The sequence below is a fragment of the Scatophagus argus genome, chromosome 2 (genome assembly GCF_020382885.2).
Source record: "Scatophagus argus isolate fScaArg1 chromosome 2, fScaArg1.pri, whole genome shotgun sequence".
Classification (NCBI taxonomy): Eukaryota; Metazoa; Chordata; class Actinopteri; family Scatophagidae; genus Scatophagus; species Scatophagus argus.
Genome location: NC_058494.1, coordinates 22,685,399 through 22,709,694, shown reverse-complemented (window position 1 = coordinate 22,709,694; position 24,296 = coordinate 22,685,399). Strand labels below are relative to the sequence as shown.

Here is a 24,296-nt window from a genome sequence, read left to right as displayed (position 1 = left end):
ATACTGTAAAGAAACAAGACTTTTTTTTTTTATTTCCCCCTCTGACTTTATGACTCCAATGATACATGTAAATACATACACTTTCTCTTTAAAAATGCATCATACATTAATACCCCTTAAATGCTGAGCAAACATCTACTAGTGCAGGACAAAGTGGTAGACAAAGATGAGTAAACCTTATGTGGCTCAACAGGAGTGAGATTTACAAAATCCCCCTCCACTCATTAATATATTCTGCTTATTCCTCATTCTTTGGATGTTTTACGGTCACTGTGCAGACTGACGTATGTGAACAGTTGAACACTACAAGACTGATTTCCACCATATCTGCTGAATGAGGAAAGCCTCTCTGTACAAACCATCGTTACATGAGCGTGATTTGTTAACTTTAAACCTCAATTGCACATTCACTGAAACATGAACTTTTCAGCGTATTCATAGATTCTGGATGAGAGAGAAAGAGATGCGACTTAAAGACCACAAAAGACACGCATTTATTATTCACACCAAGATAAACACTCTGGAGCGGATCTTTAAACACTCCTATCAGATTTTAAAAGTGCTTAAATTTTTTCATCACTCCTGGCAGTGATCCAGTGAGGAGCTGAATCTCACATCCCTCCGAATTCAGTCCCGATGTCAACAATTCTTTACAAATTCGGCTGAGCAGGTCATGAGGGTCAGAATAAATGGTTTCGGATGTTTTGAGATGGCCAACAAGAGTGAGATTCAGAGGTCCAGAGGCTCAGTATAAGAAAACAGGCAGTTAAAAACCATAAAATGAGTACACATGCATGAGAAAGCTAAAAAACAAACCAGTTGATGACCAGGATTGTTACTGGTCTGCCACTTTTGTGCAAAGTGGGACTTCAAAATGTGAAAACCTAATGTTTGCTTGCTATGCACTGCTGGGTTGCTCATCTCGAGTCAGTGCTCTGTGATGATCTCTGAAGCCGCAACCTCACACACTCGCAGTTCACCAAAGTATTTGTGCCAGGAATTATAACATGCTAGATGCTGTATTTTTACTTAGCATTGAGCTTTAACCGTTCAATTCACAACAGACCGCAAAGCGAGTTTCTTTGCAGATGTGGTAGAGAAACTACATTTTATCATACAGGTTTACAGGTTTACACAACCTGTTTTTATTGGCTATAAAACATCCCCTCCTAAAGTGCTTCCAACGTGCATGTTGGGGAACAAATTTCATATTATATTTGAAGTTTATCAGAAGCTAATGTGACCCCCAGCAGATCTGAGTTACTCATATCAAGTTATCAAAGTTAGAACTGAAATTCCTCTGTTTTTCCTGGACAGTGTTGTCCCGCTGAGCTGCAGTGGAGGGATATTAATACAGAAAGTAGATGGATTTATATTTAAAACACAGAAACTTTGGGAGATACCCACTCAAGTTATGCCAACTCAGACTGCTGGGGCCTCAGATTAGCTTCACTGAAGCCTTTTCACTCGGCGAGGACACTTACATCAGATGAAGAGATCCTCTTTAGGGCCAAGCTGAACAGCTGGAAAATGGATTACAGCAAGCAAAAACCTGTTTCAATGTCCATATGACATTCGTGAATATGTCCTTTACGGTGAAAGTCTATTGAGAGAAGTTCTGTTTTGCACACTCCCTACAGAGTAGTGGTTTTAATCCAGCTATAAGTCATAAAATATCACTATGATTAAAAAAAAAAACTCACATTATCCTCTCAAAAAGAAGTTTAAGCAAAGGACTAGTCTTACAAAAAGTTAAAGGTGAACAGGTTGTTAGAAAAGGCAGCGGGAAAGTGGAGTGCGTGGATATATGGACAGAAGGAAATGTGGCGCCAGGCTACTGTGATGCTGAATGTGTTAACGAGTCGTCACTCAGCATGGTGACAAAAAGAGAGTTTCGGCATACGTTCAAAAGTCTGGATTTAAAAGAGCTTAAATTTATAAAGATCAGACAGAAGTGACAGTCCGTGTTCGGAGACGGCCTCTCCTGCTGCAGCGAGCGGATACAGGGAGTGATATCGCAATCAGCCTCGATAACGAGCTTTATAATCACTCACTTTCATCTCACTATGCGCGTCCCGGCTGAGATAAAAGATGTAGAGAACAGTTCCAATTATCATGGATGACTTTGTATTCACCTTTGGCTCTTAACTTTGTCTCACAAGTGTGTTTGTGTGTGTTTGTGTGCACGTGTGTGTTACGGGCTATGTCTGACATAGGAGGAAGGTATATATCCCTCCTCTCCACTGGCTCTAAGGACTCTCATCCATCCATCTCCTTTATCCTCCTCCATTATACTCAGCTGCTCTCCCTCCGTAATGGAAATGGTGCCCTCACTGTTGCCTGGAGACAAACAAGCACACACAGATAAGACACATGTAAAAGCTTAAAATGAGGTCTAATTAGGAACACGTTTGGTGTAAATGTACCTTCAAAGGTATACAGAGCCGTGCACTGGCCAATAGGAGTTTCTACGTCATCGAACTCGTCGTCGAACTCCGTGTAGATGTTCTGAGACTGATCAGCGGCTACAACACTGAAAATACACATCACCAAGAAAAAAAAAAAAAAGATGTGTAATGTGTAGACATGTCATTTCCTCAAGGACAGTGTAAAAAAAGAACCACTAAAAAAACACAACAACATGCAAACATAGCATCCAGTTAATTATATTCTGAAAGCCACATTTAAGGATCCCTGCGATATGAGTTAGCGTTCACTGTGGTGACAGATATGCTATGAAGAAAGTGTAGTAAAAAAACAACAAATGTACTTTTCAGTCAGTTCCTACTGTGTCTAACCCACAGTCATATAGTCCTCTAATGACGCGGCTCACACAACCAGCAGTGAGCAGCCCAGATTAGCTTGCAGGCGGTACATCGGTCAACCTCACTCTGCAGGTTGTCCATGGAGAGCCTGCCTGCTTCCAGCCTTAATGCTGAGCTGAGCAAACCACCTGCTGGCAGAAGCGTCATGTTTACTGGAAAAACTTGAAGCTGTTCCTGTCTCACCTATGTTGAGTATTATTGTTGATGACGTTGGTAGATTCCTCTCCTCCCACTGCTTCTGACAGCCACGTCTGTAATGAACCAGCAACAGATGTTGAGACTTGCACAGATTCGCAATACTGAACTCTGATCTGCCATCCACACAATATTAGCACGTGTAAGTGTATGTATCATCTATGGCATGTGTGATTACTTCATATTTGGTGAGCTCCCCCCTCAAACGGCCAATGTTCTGGGTTGTTTCTGTGATCTGAGGCTCCAGACTGGAAGGGTCTCCCATCTGAGGATTCTGCTCGTACACACCCTTCATTTTCTCCAGTGCGTCACTGAGGTCACATGGAAGCAGGAAACTTATTGTTTTGGAAACGCGTGCACTCATTAAGGAAGTTTTTTTTCTTGTGCAGCACTGCTGATAAGAACAGGAGGGATGGGCAGAAGTTTTGTTTAAATAGTTTGAAATACTTGCTGAGGGGCCTGACTTGTAGATACAATTCATTCCAAAGAGTTTCGCATTGTGTTGAGGTCAGGGCTCAGTGTGAACCAGTCAAGTTATTTTACACCACTGAGAAAATGACTTCGTTATGACCCTGGCTTCTTGCTTATGAGTGTTTAAACGGGAGAACGTCTTCTGCAAACTGCTGCCACCAAATTAGGGACACGCTATTTTCCAAACTATCACAGTATGCTGTAGCATTAAAATTTAAAACCTTGACAGCAATGGAGTTCTGTGCTAACATGTACTTTTCAACCAGAAGTGAAAGCTGCTTTGTTTATTTAATATGAGAGACGTTTGTGTGTGTGTGTGTGTGTCTGAGTGTATCTGAGTTATGGGCTTGCTGTCAATCAAACCTGGGAAATCTGATGAAACAGTTTAGCTCCTGTGTTAAATGTTTAATAAATAATGTTTAAGGATTTCTTTTTTTTTCTTTTCTTTGGTTGCTGCTGATTTCTTTTCTTCAAAAGTGAATGAAAAGTATCAAAATAGTTCATAACAGATCAAAAACATCTAAAAAAAAAAACAAAAAACAAATTGGACAAATTATAGCTAATCGAGACAGAAGAGGAACTGAGGGAACTTCAGATGATCACAGTGAACATCAATCAATCGTTATCAACTGTTACTCAGCAGCACCTTTGGTCCTGTGCCTTCTGCAGATCTTTGGTGATTTCATCAATCTTCGCCTGCAGCCTCTTCTTCCTCTGCTCTGGAGGAAGATGAGAGAAATCCTCTGCCGCTGGCGGCTACACACACACACACACAGCAAACACAGGGACATGCTCACAGTAAATGTTCAAAGCATCATTGTACACAACAGCCTTACCAACGATCACCACCAGATGTCACTCCTCCTTGTCTCTATCTCTGTTTTCCACTGCTAATCAAACGTTTACACACAGACTGACAGGTTAATACTGCATGTTAGCCAAACAAGCCTCACGACACTGAGCCACAAAATTATTCTGCGGGTCGAGGAAGCAAACCCCATTCGAGGTACGGCAGCAGTGATGTGAAAACAGAGCAGAAAGAGTGAGGAGAATGACTGTTTACAACCTTATCATCCCATGAGAATACCACTGACTTTCAGCTGTGCAGTTTTGCACTGGGGCATACTGTATGAACAACAGAGACAGCAACAGACAGAAACAACAAGTAAGAAACTCTACTGTGATGCCATACCAATATACCATTTGGTGAGCACAATGACTCAATAATTCTTATTTTAAACCAATATTAAACAAACAAAGATAATGAATGCAACTCATATTTAAACAAAAAAAAAATACTTGATCAAGTTTCTCTAAGATCTGGAGACTGAGTTTCTGAGTTGAGAAGTAACAATGGACTGAATCAGCTTTAGTTTTTCTATTCCTGAGCCACTGAAATATCTTCGTTTGTTTGAAAGATTTGCTCCAGAGTTTGAGTGAAGCTTGTGCAAACTGACTGAAAAAGGGTTTGAAGAAGCAGCCCAGTTTTTCATCTCCACAAAGACAAAGTTAAATATTGGTATGAGATTAGATATTTGAGACTATATCACTAGAATGCAACAAACAGTGTGAGCATTTCTTTGAGAGAAAGGCTGTTAAAAGTGTGTTGTTTAAAGTTGGGTATCAGTATAACATCACAGAATGAAGACTTGCTTCTCTCATATTCAGTTTGAAGAGAAAGAGTATAATGTTCCCTGAATAGATTTTAGTTCCCTGTTGAATGAGAAGAATGCATTTACTTTTGTATATTAATGAGTAACTCCACCCAGGAAAATAATCTTGCACCTGACCAGCAGGTCAGGTCACATGACATGCAGTCACACCTGCATTTAAAAGGGTAAAATGTCACAGCAAATTCTTCGAATTCTTTTTATTTTTTTAACATCAAGTTTAATTTGGTGAACTTTCACATAAAACTTGACAACAATAGCCATCTGTCTTGATAATTCTGACTTTAAATGGGTACAGAGAGCAGGAGAGGTCAAAATGGAGGAAGCTATTGCAGCTTAATTAAAAGCGGCGTTGCTTCATTTATTATTAATTAATTTTATCTTTATCTTTTTTTTAACCTTAATTTTTCTTTTGACCAAACTAACTGGTCTAAATTGGTGCCAATATGGCACAATAACCTGCTGCTTGTGTTCAACAGAAAGGGCAAGGACATGTCGCATTTCTTAAAAACAAACTTTTTAAATTATTATGCGGCACATTTTCCCATTAGAAGAGTCTCAGAATAGCGTTGTTTTGTTAAGTGGCCTTTTGGGTTTTTAGAAGATGGCAGGTTATTTTTGAAAAACTGAATGCTTAGAGCTACGATTTATCTATCTATCTTATTAATCTAAGAGCAATACATGAAAAGCAAAACATTTTATGCTAGTAATAGCCTAGCAAGCTAGGTAACTTGATTTTTCTTAACCTTTTTTCCTCTTCAGTAACTTGATATTTAGTAATATGTACAATCTTAATGTGCTAGCATGTTCGTACCTGACTAGCTGTTAGCGCAGACGCTACAGCAGTTCACCAGCTAGCAATGTGAGTGGCACTTTGTCAACAATGTGCTGAAGAACTTCAGAGTGCTACCTCCTGGTGTGACTGAGCATACCTGTTTTTACCCACAGAGGTCAGCACAGTATGTTCCACTGTAGAGTTACTCATCTGAAAACAATCCATTACCAAACAATCCAACATCAACATATTATTTAAGTGTCTTTTAAAGGTTCAGTGCCTAAAATTTAGTGGCATCTAGTGGTGAACACCACTCATCTTACTCTTGGCTGCTAAAATGTGAAAATACATAAAGTCCTCTGTAGGGCCAGAGTTTGTAAAAGTCTCATTCTAAGTTAACAAAACATGATTTTTATTTTCATGTAATTATACACTAATGTTAACATAATTCTGAATATTATATCCCAATAATGCCCCTGAATCTTACACACTGGACCTTTAGATCTACCCTCCATGTGACCATAATAAGTGTTACCATGTGCTTTTCAGCATGCGATATCTACACAGAGAGAAGGGACACTCAGAATGACACAGGTGTACAACAAACACAACACATGAGGAAAAACACATTTACAGTAACAAAGCTTGGTAGTTGTGTTTACAAACGCAAAGACCAAGACCAGAGTACAAACACTCGCGTATGTTAGCTTATTTAAATGAAAAACATCAATGAGATATATGGATGGGCTTGGGGAGTTACAGAACATGACAGAAGGGGAGGATGTGGACCGGACCTGAGCAGATATCGTCACTCACCAAGTGCTGTTTGTTTAATATCTTTAAGGTGGAAATCCGGGGTTTTACAGAGCGATTAAACTCTCTCAGACAGAGAGTAAGGGGGGTGTGCTGCAGCTTGGCGAGGGGGTTGCTTCCCGGTGGGAAAGGGGACGGGGGAGAGAAAGACGGAGGGCCAAACTGAAGGGTGGGGAGACAGGGAACAGGGAGCAGAGGAAGAGGAGCAAAGTAGAGAGAAAATTATACTGGTAAAAAGAGGAAAACAAGAGAGGGAAGTGAGTCAAACAGGCAGAGATTTCTGTGGTAAAGTGGATAAAGAGTTAAAAGGAGCAAAGGGTGTTTTGGGGGCAAGTCTGTGCAGCAGAATGGAATTAGAATTGGCCCCTGAAGGCAACAGGGTGGCGGGGTAAGACACGAGAGGAATGTGTGCTGCGTTTCCTGTGTGTTTGTTTGTCTTAAAGCGTTGTTTAGAAATTATGTGAGCGTCACTGTGCACTTCTTCAATGGTCAGCAGGAGCAAAAATAAGTCGAGAGCTGGATCCTGCTCTTTGAGTGATTTTTAAGTTCTTTACAGTTTAAAATGTATCTGCGACAGGTCGTCAAACCAGCTGTAACACGACACCTTTTCTCTGAGATGTTTTGAGATGCGCTGGTGTAATTATTATCAGAAATGAAAATGTGTCAGTAATTAAAAGATATGTCAAGTGATTTTCCGCTACATTTGTCAACAAGTCCAATGAACAGACCATAATACATCTAATTCCTCTGAGCCAGAGGCCTCCATTGTTGTCCTAAAACACATCAATGAACCACAGAGTCGCACAGGATTTATTTCTTACAATGAGCACGGGCCCTTTAGTGTATTGAACAATCCCACATACGTCACCCTGGACAGGTTCCATAAAAAAAAAAAACATCACCTGCATTCAAAACGCGTATTAATCCACGTCTTAAAATAGTGCCCAACAGATGCATTGTTTACTCCTGTTAGAGTGATGTTTGCTATGAACTACAATGCCCAGCTGTTTTGAAAAATTACTGGGGCTATTTTAAAAACTAAACCTGTTTGTTTTTGTTTTTTTTAAAGATCAACTTCATTCTAAAGATTAAAGGTCAGAGTGTTGAGAGGTGGAGTAATGCTTTACTCATTTCAGTCCTTTAAATGAGGCCAGTCTTACCATTTAAGATACTGTCATTGTATTTATCACTATTAAACTTCAGCTCTTGCAGTAAGAGTTTCCTGTATCTATACATGATTTAATGTTGAATTAAATTTGCTTCAAGAAACATTATTGCAGGGTTTAATTTCATAATTGCAGTAATTTTAAAGCTTCAAATTAGAACATTTAAGCACTTTCTAACTCGATTATAGGGCGACTCATTATTGTTTCCAGACTGTGCTCATGTTGCCTATTTCAAAATAAGAGCATGTAGTGTTTAAAAGACACAAAAGATAACCCTGTTAAACCCTCTAAAGAACCAGGATAATAACAACTTCAGAGCTTTAATTAGTTGAGCCCCATTTGAAGAACAGGACAGAGAGGATTTTCAAGTTGTCAAAAGTAGAAGCGGGTGAAGCAGAGAGGGGAGAGGCATCGTCTATCTTGTCCTTAAGACAGCACACTTTTTGTGCAGACTCAAAGAGGAGAAAATCTAACATGCAAATTTACCTTGTGCTTCTTGCTGAAAGGCCACAGCTTGGTTCGCACTTTGGGTGGGTTGAGGCTGGAGTCAGAGGTTGCTGCTCTGATTCCTTGGGTGTAATCTTCAAACTCCACATCGCCAGGTCGCTCAAAACCAGACTTGTGCTGCTCTATGAACAGTATGGAGTCCTGCAGGGAGACCAACAGTCAATGTGGATGTAAACAATGCTGAACTTTTACTACTTGTGTAAAAAAATAAATAAGTAAATAAAATCTGCTTAGCACACATGCGTCTCAATAAGCAACAGTTAATGTAATCAGAACTTGTGTTTGCTGACAAGATAACTCCACAGGACACCTATGAACTGTAAGAGGTATTCAAAAATAGTCATTTTGCTTTCTTGTCAAAGGACTGATGCCACTCTAGTTTGTGTATGGTAAAATTAAGCTACAACAAGATGATTAGCCTAGCTTAGCATAAAGGCTGGAAACACTGGAAAAGCAGCCAGCCTGGTTCGGTCAAAATCAGGAGTGCGTCACATTCGGTCTAACAAACATCTACCATCTACCTGTTTCTCATCAATTTTCTTCCCTGCTGTCGTGATCCCATCTAGACACTTGGAGATGATGGGCAGCACCTTCTTCTCGATGTCTGAAAACTGGCAGTATCCCTCCGCCAGCCGTCGAATCCTACGCTCATCCATGTCCTGCATTTTCTGCATGGCACAGGAACATACAACCGCCTCCTTAAACTGCCTTTTTCATTCACACTGTCTGCGTTTATTAATTGCGCACTCAAATGCATATGAAAACAATGACATATTGAAAGATAACAAAGGGTTGTGTTTGATTTTATGTCACAGTGCGCAGGCGTGTGCTGCTGTACTGCTTTGTGAATGTGTGTCTGTGTCTCACGTTGAAGATCTGCGGTATCTCAGTGTAATAGAAGAAGTTTTGTTCCTTGTTGTATTTCTGGAGCAGTGCTGCATAGTCGTTCCTGCACTCCTCCGCCGTGTGTGTGCGGGCATGGGCATGCTGCTTGGCCTTCACAGCGAACCACATGGAGGGGGGAGGGGGCGAAAGGATGCAGGAAGCGAGAGAGGAATGAGGAGATGCAAAACAAAATGCAAAGTGGGAGAAATGAGGGAACAGATGCAGGGAGGAAGTGGATGGAAGGGATGGGACACAAGGAGTAGAAGGCAGCCACAGAGGGAGACAGACAAGGACAGTCAAGGATTTTCACTGAAAATATCTTAAAAACCAACAGGTGAAAAAAAAATAATAATAATCAGCATGTGTGCTTGTGTGTGTGTGTGTGTGTGTGTGTGTGTGTGTGTTTACCTTCTCAACGTCGAGTTTCGTGGCATTGAGGTCGTTCTCTATTTTCTCTGCTTGTTGTGTGGCTTTTTCAGCTTCCCCCCACTCCTTGGCAAAGCGCTTCTTAGTCTGCAGAGCATTCAGACAGACACACACACACACACATTTTAATTTTAATACACTTTTTTAATATCATTGAATATAGCCTTCGAAATATTAAAAGTCAGGGAATTCAGTGCCATGAATGATAAATGTTTACTCATTTCCCTCTGGTGGTGCACACAGATTTATTTTAGTTTGGCCTGGCTTTGAGATAACAGTCTCAGAGATCACAGATCTTCTGTCAGCTCCCAGAAAAACTGAGGATTTGGTTTGTGGCGCTCAAACCGTTAAAAAACATTCAATACCATTTTACAAAGTTCATAAATTTCTTAATCCCTCTATAAAGGATGTATAAGTTATAATGAGTTAATTACTGGTTAGCAAATCATTCACTAAAGTCTCTTCCTACTGACTGTGTTGACCTCTGACCTTGCGCAAAAATGCTGCCGGGCATCTTGACTAAAATCCGTTTTGTTAAAAGTTATTATGACTTGACAGTTTGCTGAAAAACCCTTTGTTGTTGACTTGGTGGCATTTATACTTTCAGATGACTCACTAACTTTTGCTGATGGCTTAATAGAAAGTTGACGACGTTAAATATTGACTGTATTGATAACCTGACAATTAATGATTGGCCAGAGATTTTTCACAACCTGGCAACCCAAGACTTGTTCCCATTGATGGGACATAAACCATCCTGCTGAATGAAGTCATTAGTTATAACTTATTAACATTTAAGTAAGGGTTCACAATTATGAGACCAAAATTATAAATATTCAGCAGCGACACGTGTTTCCTTTGTCCCTGCGTTACTGTGAATTACCCACAGTTCTTGCTGTGAACAGTTTTCAGTTTTCTTCCACAGAAAGAAAGAAAAGATGTTTCCACAGCACAAACAAAATTCCATTCACTGCTTTGGCCTGTACGGGAGGGGCAGAAATCTGAGATATTTCCAAACCTGAGAAAGTGATACAAAAATAGCAACACTTTATTTTGCACATCTGCAAGTCTTTAATCATTTTCTAGATGTTTCTTGGGAAGAACCACCTAATTTGTTACTAACTATAGTCTTGTGGTCTGTGTGCGGCGGGTTTGTTGAACATGCAGAAATGTGCCGTCAACATACATGAAGATTAAACCAATGATGAACACCAATAAATATTTCTGCTTTTGAAATATTTATTGCTTCCTTCTTCCTTCTTCAAAACTAAAATAAGGGTCTACAGACTTGTAGGGCTGAATTTCCCACATAAAATTAAACTACATTACGCAAGACTTTCAGGGAAACTTTACCGAAATTGTTAGGAAAACATTAAAAAAGGAAAACCCGTAAAATAAAGCTTTACAAAATCTATCTGTATGACAAGATTCCATCTATTTTTTAATTTTATTTAGGTGAACAAACTCCTCAAACATGTGATCCAAGCAACAACATGAGACTCACGCTTTCTAGGTGTTTAAAGCTGCTCTCTAAATTCTGCTGGGCCTTCTTGGCTTCGGCCAGGTGCTGCGGAAAGGAAGAGAATTACGATGACACAATGAACGACGTCATTCTGCAATCCGCCCTGCTCCCTTCTCCCCTCGTGTCCCTCCCTCCCGCTCTCACCGTTTTGCGTTCCTGTTTCAGATCCTGAAGGTATTTGGTGAGCTCCACACAGATGCTGGTCATCATGTTTTCAGCGATGAGCTCCCGTTGGCCGGCGTAGTCGTTCAGCTCGTTCAGGATCTCCTGTAACGATGCGTGATTGCTGAATCTGCGGACCAAAATTTGGAAAATCATATCAGCTGGAGAGGCCAACAGTCGACTAAATCGCAGCATAGCAACCCTGACTAACCTACAAAACGAACCTGGTGTTACGCTCAAGTTAAGTATTTAATTAATAAGATGAATGGTTCCCCTAAAAAATATCTTGTCAGGACTTGAACATCCACCACATGTGAGCCAAGAAGCAACAATAAATAGTTTACAGTTAGTGTCCTGCTCTTGTCTCCGTTTGGGGAAGTTCACACCACAAGAAACTCCAGCCAAACTCGTGTTAAGACAGAGCAACATTTTCAGTTATTCCTCATGCTGTTCTGCTGTCTAAACGAAGCACAACCTCTGAAAGCAAGAACACTGAAGCATAACTTGCAGCTACGCTCGTCATTTCAGCTGTCAAGATCCACGTTTGTCAGCCAGAAATGAGAAGCTTTTTGCTTTTGTTTACTTCTCTGCGAAATCGAAGACCTTTAGTTTGAACATGCGCTGTCAATTACGGGTCGTAAATCCGCCACCGTTATCATTCCTGCTGTATATGAACAGAAATAGAAAACTTGACGGGCTTACAGCGGCGGTAACTGAGGGAGTTTAGTGAGTACAATTTGTATGTGCAAAATAAGAAAGGTGAGGGAAACATAAAGCAAACAGGATGTTTTATTGCTGTCTCACTTGCAGTCTTGCTCGTCTTTGCTCCCTCGCTTGGTGTATTTCTTTGTTAGACTCCTGTCAGACAGTGAAAAAGAAGCAGCGTGACTCTCCATTACCCGCACAGACACATTCATGTAAATGGAAATGAACTTTGAGAAACAAGCTCACAGAAACGGACAGCACACCTGAGCTGTTTGGCGTAGTTCTGTTCGATCTCCGTCCGTTCCTTCACAAACTTTATGTAACGCTCCAGCAGGTCGAGGCCCGACTGCGTGTGCTTGTCGATGTGATCGTACTGGTCCTGAGAGAGGAAGAGCATAAAGCATGAAGAGCATTAAAAAACAAAACAAAAAAACACGTCAGCTGATACATGCTTGTGTCACACACTGAAGGCACCTGCTGAGAGAGTCAAAAACCTCTGATTTGAAATTTAAAATCTTCAAAGTTGAGGTTGTTTTACATGTCTCATTTAAAAGTCAAAGTTCAAGATCCAAAGATTTTTATTGTCAGTTCACTATATGTGTTGGACATACAGGAGAACTGAAATACTGTTTCTCTCTCACCTTAGGACTGGTGCAATATAAAAATAACTAACAATATAAAATCCAACCTATGTACAACAATGGCAGTAGTGCAAATACAGTCACACACAGTGAGTCTTTATGTGCAAAACAGCTGAGGTAAGTCCTTGTGTAAATGGGTGTGTTACAGTCCGGGGGTGGACAGGGTCTAGCATCCTGACAGCCTGGAGGATGAAGCTGTTCTACAGTCACGGTCAAACTGCATGTAGCGTGAAATGGTCGACTTGCATGACGTTCTGGACAGACCAAATGAGTCACACGACCTCAGCTGTCATGCGTTTCCTTTCTAGCGAGGATCAGACTGAAAGCAAAAGGCCTCCGAAACAAGAAGTGAATCTGGCTGCAGTGACGGTCAGATAAAGAATCACTGGGGAACAACATGTGTGACTGCGTCATTAGTTAAACTGTTGGAGGCTGTGTACTACGTGTCTGCACTTTGGTTTGGATTGAGTCTAATTGCACTTCTGCTTTATTCTATACTCTGATTGTTTAGTTTCTTCAAGTTTATCTGTACTTAATGTAACCCAAATTTCCCCTCTAGGCGATCAATAAAGGATTATCTTCTCTTATCTTGTTCCTTTTCTTCGTCTCAATATTTTGTGATGCACAGATGAGTGACTGATAAAAAGTGCTGCAAATACCGACTGTTTTCATTACTCTTTAATGGCTTTATAGATTTGGTTAATCTATAAAATGTGAGAAAAGTTAACGACAGATTCCTCACTTAAGAGCCTATCATTCGATACGCTTTTGATAACAATGTGCGAAAAGACAGTCTGAAACCATTCATGAACTCATCACCTGAACCAGAAGCTCCTCTCGGTTTTTACCGACCTTCACAGAGAGTTTCAGTTCACATCTTTAGTGTTACACTGCTGTCAGAGTGCCATTTACAGCAGCAGGCAGCCATTTCCAGGGACCGTACGCCACCTCGTCAGGACCAAAGCCTGATGGGTTGATCCATTAATCGACTCCCACTTCGGCTCTAATGTGACTGTTATATTCACTCCAGCTCCACCAGGCTGTGACACAAGGACTGTCTGATCTCAAGGAAATTCAATCGAATGGGACTAGTCCCAGCCTAGTCAAGCAAGCATGAACTGACGAAGCCTCTTGGATGAGAGGTGAAACGTCTTCAAAGACAAATAACTAAGTCCAGTTGCATTCGATTGAATTTCCTTGAGATAACCATGACCTGGATGAATGAGAATATTCACAGGCTTAAGGACTGTCTGAGAAAGTGCAAAAAATGTCCAAACACAATGAACATTTTTTGCACTGTGCGACATCTTCGGGTACTGACAGCGACTAGACTGCTAGACTGACGGCTGCAATTAACCACTTCATCCATTATCTACCAGTTCTTTTCTTCTTCAATTAATCGTTGTCTTGAGAAAACAGCAGAAAGGCACATCACAAGTTGTCGATTTGTCCGTCTAAAACAGTTGACTGTTACAGACGAGCAAAATGTTTCCACTTTTTCTCTTTGACTTCAGCGATTAACCATTTATCAGTTGCTGATTCATTTTCTATGGATGATCTGAGCCACCAACTTGGCCCGCCAGATGTTTCTCTCAAAAAACTAACAAAAATATAAATCTTTGTTTATGCTGTACTTCCTTTGGTGAGGCAAAATGCTCTTTAAATATGTCAGGTCCCTGATTATTGTTCATAATCTCAGCAAGACAAGCCGAGTGACACAAGCGGACAGTCAATTAGTTCATGGAACTTGGGATCCTAGTAGCATTTTACATTTTAACGATACAACACAAACAATGCTTGCTTTTGGCCGTAACGTTCAGTTTGGGCCCCCTGGGGAAAATGTTTGGGCACCCCTGGACGAAACTGACTGCTTCCATTTGGATCACATTTCATCAGGCTGTGGAAACACACACACACACGCACACACACCTTTTCATTTTCCCATAAGCTCAGAAAGTACAAAGGAGCAGAGAATAGTAGTAGAGAATAAAGGCAAACTCTCCTTTCAACATTCCTCTCTCTCTCTCTCACCCTCTTTACACACATCCTTGCATTCAAAACACACACACACACACACGCTCAAACCTGTCGGACAGGTAACATTTGTCCTCTCTGTCCCCACTGACTTCTGTCTATACAGTGGCGGCACATACAGTGAAGAAGCTGAAAAACTGTCTGGTGTGATTGCATGAACGCACGAGAATCAGGACATACAAAGCAACAGGGTGGTTCTGTTGTTGTGTCTCTATGAAATACAAAGACAGACTCCACCTTCCTGTTGATTGTGTGTGTGTGTGTGTGTGTGTGTGTGTGTGTGTGTGTGTGTGTGTGTCTCTCTCTCTCGCTCGACAAGCTGCAGGGTCTTTTGGAGTCAGAGACACAGATAGCGAGTCCTCAGAGGAGGGGGAAGCTAAATGGAGATCATACAGTAACACAGTTAGCAATGTCCTGGATACGAGAGGGCTGAGAGGAGGCAGGGGAGGAGGAAGGAACCTGATCATAAACCTGCACCAGGAAGGAGAGGGATCAAGGTGAAGAGATGGAGGCGAAACAAACTATGGAGAGATTAAAGCCGGTGTGAAGTTATTCCTTCCAGCACTTTACTGTAGTACATGTGCATGTCTGCGTGACAGGCGGAAATACCGAAAGTGAAGCAGAGAGGGTTCAGGAATGAGATAATCATTAGCTCAGCGTGAACCTCCGCCCTATGACTGACGGTCCCGGGGGGACTCTCCAAACCCTGGAACCAGTCGGACTAGTCCCACCCCTCACCGTGACGGAGCACAGAAGCGTGCGCCCTTCCTGATCTCGACTGATCTGAGGTCACATTGTAGTTCACCTCAATCATAATGTTACAGGACTGGGTTACACCAGCCATAACTAGGTTTGTGTGAAGCTCTTAGCTTATTTACATATTTCACAACAAACTTTAAAAGGTATGCTATGCAGGTTTTTCCAATAACACAACGTGTTCTGGGCATCTGCGATTCTGAAAAAGACACTCGATTGTTGAGTCTCATTTTCAGGTTGTCCAATACTGACGTTTTGGGTTGGCGGTGATTTGAAGATTGGGGATGAGACTCAGCATTTATTTGTCTTTCTCCAGAAATGGCTTACAAACAGCCACCAACACATCCAGGCCTTTACATGTCTCACCTCGTAAAGACTTTAGTGACATTTAAATTGGTTGCTAGGAAACAGTTGCAGTCCTGTCCTACTGAAAGTGCTCGGCTATGTCTCGTTTGGTTTGGTGCAGCCGTCTGAGGTGGAACCAGATAACGTGCGACGTGTAGCCTTTGCTTGAAAAATGACACAGTGCGGGTAAACGATCATTTGCTCAATGAATGATGAATCGGTTAGCAAACTGACAGAAAATTAAGCATCTGTTTAGTAGGGCTGCAGCTAAAGATTATTTTTTATTAACAACTGACTGCTCGGTGGGTGAAATGTGAGAAAATTGTGAAAAATGCTCATCGCAGCTCCCCAGAATACAAAGTAAAGGTTTCTTCTGTCCAAACAACAGTCCAAAACTCAAAGACTCTTTAATCAGCAGCATAAATGACAAACAGGAGCAGTCTGGACACAGCAAACGTTTGATATTTTTTGGCTTGAAACGATTAACTGATTATCAGAGAAGTTGCAGTTGGTTTTCTTCCCGTTTCTTTTCTTTCCAGCGAATTCATTAATCAACTAATCATTACAGCACCACAATTTATCAAACACAAATTCATTGTTTCTAGCATCTCAGATTGGAGCTTTTCCTGCTTCTTTTCTTATTCCAATGAGACAGGATATCTGGATATCTCAAGGTTTGGATTACAAATGAAAATAATTATTAGTTACAGTTTCATTTTCAGTGGAACTGAATAAACGCCCAGGAGTTTCAGCTCTGATGTGTTTTGGTTTTTCCCAAAAATTAAGTCTGATTAAGCCATCGTTTATCAAACACGCCCCGAGCAGCAGCTGTCGAATGATTTTTGAATTTCAACTCTTTCCCAACAAACGGCCAGCATTTAAACAGGCAAGCCTCACCCAGTCTGTGTTTGACTGTGGTATAATCTCAGAGGCATGTGCTCAGACTTTGACCACAATCACAGCGGGATTCGGGAAAATGAGTTGTGTTTGCGCCTCATCGCCGGCCATTTAACCAACCATCATAAACACTTCAAGTCAGTATGTCTTGTTCGAGCCAAAACACACACTGTTACACATAACACGCAAGTCGTCTTCCACATGAGTGTGTGTGATCAGTGCAGAGCTAAAAAAAAAAAAAAAAAGAAAAGAGAGAAAAGATCAGTCTGTCAGTGGTTGGACAGCGATTGTCCAAAAATTAATCAAAAACATTCTGATTAATCGTTTTTCAGGCAAAAATGCCAAACTTTCTCTTGTTTTGGGCCTCTCTAATGTGAGGATTTCCTGCCTTTCGTGTGGTATGAGGCCGTAAACAGGATGTCTTTGGCTTTTGGACAGCTGGTAGGACAAAAACCAACACTTTTGAAGACATAATCTTGTCTCCTCTTCTAACATTTCACGATTATCTTTGTTCCTTTCATGGTCCAATGTAACGAAAAGTGAAAATAATCCTTATTTGCAGCAGCCTGTGACCCCCTCTGGGTCGGTCCAAACCACTGAAATGTTCACTGACTGCTGGCTGGTGTTGTGTGTGATGACTTGTTGACTGTCAGTGTGACTCACTGCTTACACACTGGCCAGTTGGTTAACCTGAACGCTTCCTGAGAAGTGTTGTCGCATAAAGCATATAAGCTAAGGAGTGGGAAAGAAGAAGAAGAAGAAAGATTACACCTTCAGCCCTCAGCAGATAAGGTGCCCATGAAGCAGGCTAATAAAAGCCTCCTCTCTCTCCCCTCTGATTATGATAAGGTATGCAGCAGGAGTTGCGAAATCCTCTGGCTGCAGGCTTTACAGAAGGACTCCTGCTGCTTCAACATTACTTAGCTCAGGCCTGCCGTGAAGGAAAGGAAACAAACAACAGTCCCGTCTAGCTTGTGACGACGGAAACAATAAGCAGGACAGCCTGCTCCTTGTGGGATGTTGAAGGTATTTCTTTTAAAAGACTTCTCCGCGAGTCTACTGTCAAACTCACCCAGAGATCCGTCCCCCAGTCCATGTCTGCCAAACCTCGGATGGAGGGATCCCCTCTTGTTGTTTTAGGGCAAAGAAAAGACTCAACCAGGTGGAGGTGGTGGAGGTGGAGGTGGTGCTGGAAAGTCTTCTCTCGTTTGCACAAAGATTCCACAAAACTTTTGAGCCTCGATGGCGGAGGAAATGTGTGGAGGAAGTCTACGCCTTCTCCTTGGCACGGACACGGCTGTCCTGTTTCTCCCAGCCAGCGAGAGAAAAAAATATGTTCAGGCGCTTTTTCCTGAAACAAGTTTAGTCCCATAGAGAGGGAGGAGGGGGAGGAGGGAGGGAGGGAGGGAGAGGGGGAGGAACCGGGTGGGAAAACCTACCAGCAGCGTCTCTGTTTGTTTTATCTTAAAGACGCAGCTTGAGGTTATTTCCATCAGAAGCGACCCTAAAAAGCGGAACCTTAAAGTAAACACATGGCTGCATTGTGTGGCAGCGAGGGCCGAGTGCCCTCCAGTTGTTACGCTGTGCACATGAGCAAATAAAAGTAAAAATGCAAAGATGAGTTTTACTGGACGACACCTGAACTGCTCACCGCCCAGTAAAAAGCGATGGATCCTCACCGTTTAACACTGCGGTTACTTCATTCAGACTGAGCTTTGACAAATAAAACGGGTGTAAAATATGATGCAATCAAAATATATTTACTGTGTTCAAGTTTGGGTTTTGAGGTACTTTACTCGGGTTTTCCCTGTTTTGTTTTGGGTTTTTTTACCACTTTGTACGTCTGTTCCCCTACAAGGCAAACGTTACTGCGCTGTATTCACCTGACAACTTCAGCTACTGGTTACCTAAAATATAATAATAAATTCCGGTGTAATATTATAAATTAAGATGATAGTTGAAATATGACAAGTCTTTAGTTAATTCAGATTTTTTTCCTTCATCTCCGAGCGCCACCAGCAGGTCAACGTTGTCATTTGTTCTGTTTAATATTTCAGTATTGGCACTAAATGTGTACAGACATTCATGGTTCCCAAATGTTGAATCCTACCGGGTTCAGTGAATCCCTTATCTTTTAGTCTAGCGCCACCATCAGGTCAAATGTTATAATGTTTTCACTAAGCACATTCTTATCAGCCTCAAGTTAAACTAAGGCGGTGAACACGATAGATATATATGTGTTGTAGTATATGTGATCAATTTTATACTACACTTCAATATATTATAATATAAACAAAAGCCACAAAGGCTGTTTATTCCCTGGCTCTACACTACTGCTGATAATAATAATAGTGATGATGATGTGATGTGATAATAATAAAGTTTATTTATATAAGTCATATCAAAACCAGTTACTGCAAAAAAAAAAAAAAAAATTAACAACGTAAATATAGCAAAATGAGCGACTGAATAAACGAGACACAGCAGGCAACACATGCATTCAGTCTGTGCAACTTAAATAATGTGACCGATTGTACTTTCACTTTGCTGTACACGTTGCTGTTGGTGAATTCAGTGATAACCACACAGGAGGCGTTTAGGCTAACCATTTAACGTTTGCATGAGCACGTGGCGACGGATCTGATCTTCATGGCGACAGTCTTGAGGGAGTAGTTCCAGCCCTTCCACGCGTGCCAAATGACATGGACGTTTTCAAAGCCGATGGCACCGTGAGGCGCGTACATGCCGTTGGGGTTGCTCATGTGGCAGGCGTTGTACCAGAATCCACCGAGGAAATGCTGAGCGCAGTTTTTGTCCCACTGATCCTGATCTTTGTCGAAGGTGGTGAACTTCATGTTGTTTTGATTTGTCAAACTGTCCCCTGCGAATAAAGACAAAGAGTTGAATTATTTATTGATTTGTATTTATTTATTTGTTGCTTTCATAATGTACACAGCTAGTCCTGTGTGTGATCTTTATGTCTTTAAACGCCTGTTCAGTGCAATAAAAGGATAAAAGTAATTTGTTGCTTATGTTGTGTTATATAATAGAGTGTCTTCTTTCCGTCATTTGGGGTGGAGTGTTCAAAGAAAATATTAACAATGGGTTTGTTTTTCGGGGGTTTTTTGTTTGTTTGTTTTTTACAAATGGGGTTTTTCTTCTCCCTCTTCCCACCCCAGTAATTTTTCTACAGTCCCTTACTGACTCTACACTCTTACTTTCACAGACTGGATCACCTGCTTTATAAATCCATCCATCCATTTTGTATACTGTTTATCCGTCAGGGTCACAGGGGAGCTGGAGCCTATCCCAGCTGACTACGGGCGAGAGGCGGGGTTCATCCTGGACTGGTCGCCAGTCAATCGCAGGGCCAACACACAAAGACAAACAACCACACACTCTCACACTCACACCTAGGGGCAATTTAGAGTAGCCAATTAACCTAATGTGCATGTTTTTGGTATTGTGGGAGGAAGCCGGAGTACCCGGAGAAAACCCACGCAGGTACAGGGAGAACATGCAAACTCCACATAGAAGGGCCCAGACCGGGATTCGAACCTGGAACCCTCTTGCTATGAGGCGACAGTGCTAACTACTGCACCACCGTGCCGCCCTGCTTTATAAATCCTAGAGATAAACAAGGTGCCTTCAGCTAAACGGGCTACACAGGTATGCTTTTAGAAATGAACCAAAGATTATTTAATTTTTCTCTCTGGGGAGGCACATTTTCACTGGTATCACAAAAATCAATGTGAGTTGTCAGCACTGTCTTCTGTTCTGTTAGCCCACAGTATTACATCCAGCTTTACAAGAATGCAGTAAAACTTCTAAGATCCCCTCCTGACGTGTATTACATGTTTTGTAATAACTTTCTTTTTCAACAAAAAAGTATAATTTCTACATTAAAGTCCTTAAAAGGCATCTAAAGGGCATCTTTTTGATTTCTAGTTTCTACCTAACTGTAAAGTTACTGTAAAGGCAGACTCTGAACATCAGTCTGCACAGCAGAGTTCAGAAATCCAACTGTAGGAATACAATGATGTAGGAATACAATGATATATTTTTGAGTGGAGAGGGATTTTAACTTGCAAAATAAACGATTCCATTGTTGAGTACCAGAACGTTTCTCATTTACAATATCCATTTGCCTTGACATTAAAACCTGAACTTCCCAAAATAAGATCCGCTCAGTGATCCTCACCTGCCCCTCCGTCTGAAAAGCTTCCCAGGTGAAGCTGATATCCGGCGTTCTCTGTATCGACGGAGAAGGAGGAGTACTTTGCGAACGCCTGGTTTCCCTCCCAGTCCTCCATGTCAACCCGCAGCTCGTTCTTCTTCCTCACAGTCAGCAGGAAGATGTTTTCCAGCCCTGAAAAGTTTCACAAACATCTGTTTCAAAAGCCATCAGCACCAAAGTCCTTTACATTTCTCTCACCCATCGCCCAGTCGAACCTTGTGCCTCATCTCACTTCAGCAAAATGGAAGTGGGAGATGGAAGGCGGCACATGTTATTGATGTGTTTCTCCTCCAGAACTCACCAAGCCAATATTCACCAGCCACGTTCCCAAATCCAGTCTTGTAGTGGCTCCAGGGTCTGAAGAAGCTTTCAGTCCCGTCCATCCTCCTCTGAAATACCTGAGAGGGAGAATCAGAGGAGGCGGGAGAGACAAAACATTCACTCATCATTAATTTAATATGTAATGCTATACATTCAACTAGTAAGACCTCAGATAAGTGTATACATCCCAACAGCCAACCAAGCACAACTTTGATGATTGTCTGTGCCGGGTTACATCTACAGTAGCTTTCAGTAAGTAAGTAAGTAAGTCAGTAAGTCTCTAACTTCTGCTGTTTTCATGTCAACAGAGTCAAGAAGTGAACTTTCCTGAGCTGGATGAGGATTTTAAGGAGACAGAGCCAAAAGATACTCAAAAGATTCATTCATCATTGTGAGTTTTCAGTCCTTCGACCCAGCCTTAAAGAAATAGTTTGACGTTTAGAGGAACAAAAAAACAAAAACAAAAAACAAAACACCTGTTGGCTTTATTGTTGCATGTCCTGAGTCTTCATAAGAAAATCAGACGCGTGACGCACTTTTCTACTGTTGCAGCATATTGTTGAAAATCTGAGATGTCACATGCAAGTGAAGCCTACAGCTCTTCGGTGTTTTACTCGAGGGTTAATGATTCAAACGCACAGACTGATGTTCATCCATGTTTAAGATTAGAAAACGATATGACGTGTACTGACAGTCCATCCTCCTCCATCAGTGTCCATGTCGCAGTAGACGCTCAGGGGCATGGTGGGACCTCCTGGATAGATGATGTGCACCCCACTGGGGGTGGTGTTGTCATGGCGATGGATGTCATCACAGTCGACAGGTAAATAAAACTCAGGGTCTCCATAAACTGAGGCTGCTAGAACCAGCAGAGCTCCAAGTAATGATGTTGCCTGGAAGTGAAAGAGATTACTGTGATTATCTGCATTTTCTTTTTTACTTTTTTTAAGTCACACAGCTTGTCCTGAGTGGGGTTTTTGTTTTTGTTTTTATTTTCACTTTTGTTTCAGAAAAGTCCGTCTCCGCACAGCAGTTCGAGCAGCTGGGATTTCCCTGCTGGCTGAGTTTGAACACATCCCACTGGATGTTTGCATTACAGCAATGCTGTGTTAATTATTAATCTGAGTCTCTCGGGAAGCAGAGGCTGTTAAACCAGATTTGGTTGAATGAAACTTTACCAGACACAAAACTTTATACTCCAACATACGTCTGCGTCTGTTCCCTGTAATGTTTCAGTGGAAACTGGACTGAACTGAAATCAGTGAGTTCACACGTGTGGAAACAGATATGAGTTCGCTGTGACTGAAACATCTGAACAACATTATAAAATCAACAATAATATCCTCAATAATCAAAATCAACAAACTCTACATAAAAAAGATCAAGATAAATCAGTTACTGATGTTGCATTTTAGTTATCAATTGGGTTGAATTTAATAAGCGTTATTGACTTATTCAAGTTACCAATAGCAAAATGTTTAGATGACTCAGATCAGCTATTAGAAAAACTTCCAGCAATTGATAAGAATGAGCAATTAGATCAGAGTAAACTGTTCTGTTATTGTTGTTGTTATTATTTTGACATTTTCTCACAGATCATTTAAATTGAGAGGAAAATCATTCATGAGAGCAACAGCTTGTTTGTCACAAACAAAATAATTTGGTTTAAATGTTCATTTCTGCAGCTTGGGTGAAATCTGGTGTCACTCTTACCTGCATCATCGTTGTGGAGAGGAAGGCTCACAGCTGAACTGGACTCCGTTTGGTCAGTCGGTCTGTCTGTGGGCACTTTTAAACAGTGCATGTGAGGTGTGTCTGTGGAGGCATGTGACACACTGACGCTTTGTGAAAACAGACCGACAGTCATAAAGTTCATCACTGTTATTCAGGGAACAGCAGAAACTGAAGTCGTACTGTTGGTTTTAAGTTTCTGTGGATGTTGTGATATTACAATCTGTAGTTAGACATCATGATTTTATTTTAATGTGGAGTCAAGAAAGAAAAAAGGATGGTATTCATAATCACATCCCTGACAAAGTGGAGGTGATAAAACTTGATACGAGTAGTATAATCAGAATATTTTCAAAACAACCAGACAAACAACTTTTAAATATGAAAAATTCACTGGTGGAATTTGCACTCATGACCTCATTATTTGCAGCGCATGACTAACACTGAGAGTATTGATTATCTGGTTACTCATTAAACGTAATTACCCATTTTACTATGAAAACTAAAGGCAAAACAAGAACAGAAAATATTTAGCCACTAAATGTACTGCAAACACAATCATAAACAGGCTCCTTCAAACTCATGCAAAATTCTGGAAATTCCAGTTTTATTTTAAAACTCCTTGCAGCAGCTCTTGTCCTGTGTGGAAACCCCACAACGACATCACAGCTGCAGGGTACAGAAAAACTGAAGCAACTCCGGAACATTCCTGGTTGTTTAGATATGATGTTGTTTCATGTGTAGCTGAAGTGTTTCTGTAGTCCTCACTATATTCAAACAGGCAGTGAAGCACATTTTCATGTCATGTCGTTCATGCATAATTGACTGTTGGACCATTTGTGTTTATCCCCCCCCCCATAAAATCAGTTTGTTGATACCGACTGCAAGTTAGCACATTAACCTACCTGCAAGTTCGTGTTCAACTCAGCCTCTGACTCAACTCAGAACCTGCCAGAAACTTTCTGCTTCGTTTTATTTTATTTCAGTCCGGTCTCTCGCCTTTTTTAAATCTCTAAACCGTGTACGTTTGTGAAGCAGATTCATGAGGCTCCAGACGAACACGAAGCTTGTTCTCAAGTCGAGACCTTTTGCTTTACTTTGTAACCGCATTTTCACATTGACTTTGTTTGTAATTGCTGTCATCACTGTGGCGTGCAGCCAGCAGCCACAGGTAGTGACTATTTTTCAGTCAAAAGATGCAAACATTGCCCT

General features: G+C 41.2%; 2 protein-coding genes across 3 annotated transcripts; both read right to left on the bottom strand.

The window, feature by feature from the left end:
• Positions 1–10: 10 nt before the first annotated feature.
• On the bottom strand, positions 11–18,175 carry LOC124049463 (cdc42-interacting protein 4 homolog). 2 transcript variants are annotated; one of them, XM_046371141.1, is made up of 15 exons: positions 17,868–18,175; positions 12,386–12,501; positions 12,222–12,275; positions 11,400–11,547; positions 11,238–11,300; positions 9,716–9,820; positions 9,290–9,418; positions 8,944–9,090; positions 8,402–8,563; positions 6,472–6,495; positions 4,138–4,247; positions 3,199–3,331; positions 3,009–3,076; positions 2,427–2,533; positions 11–2,340 (listed from the first exon to the last, which is right to left on the bottom strand). In XM_046371141.1, the coding sequence occupies exons 1-15, from the start codon at positions 18,165–18,167 to the stop codon at positions 2,195–2,197; spliced, it is 1,812 nt and encodes a 603-aa protein (XP_046227097.1). In that variant the 5' UTR covers positions 18,168–18,175; the 3' UTR covers positions 11–2,194. The 2 variants fall into 2 exon arrangements, with proteins under 2 accessions (XP_046227097.1, XP_046227105.1); XM_046371149.1 differs by lacking the exon at positions 6,472–6,495.
• Positions 18,176–19,158: 983 nt separating this feature from the next.
• On the bottom strand, positions 19,159–23,216 carry LOC124049488 (microfibril-associated glycoprotein 4-like). The gene is made up of 5 exons (XM_046371190.1): positions 23,067–23,216; positions 22,046–22,246; positions 21,334–21,430; positions 20,997–21,164; positions 19,159–19,676 (listed from the first exon to the last, which is right to left on the bottom strand). The coding sequence occupies exons 1-5, from the start codon at positions 23,073–23,075 to the stop codon at positions 19,405–19,407; spliced, it is 747 nt and encodes a 248-aa protein (XP_046227146.1). The 5' UTR covers positions 23,076–23,216; the 3' UTR covers positions 19,159–19,404.
• Positions 23,217–24,296: the final 1,080 nt, after the last annotated feature.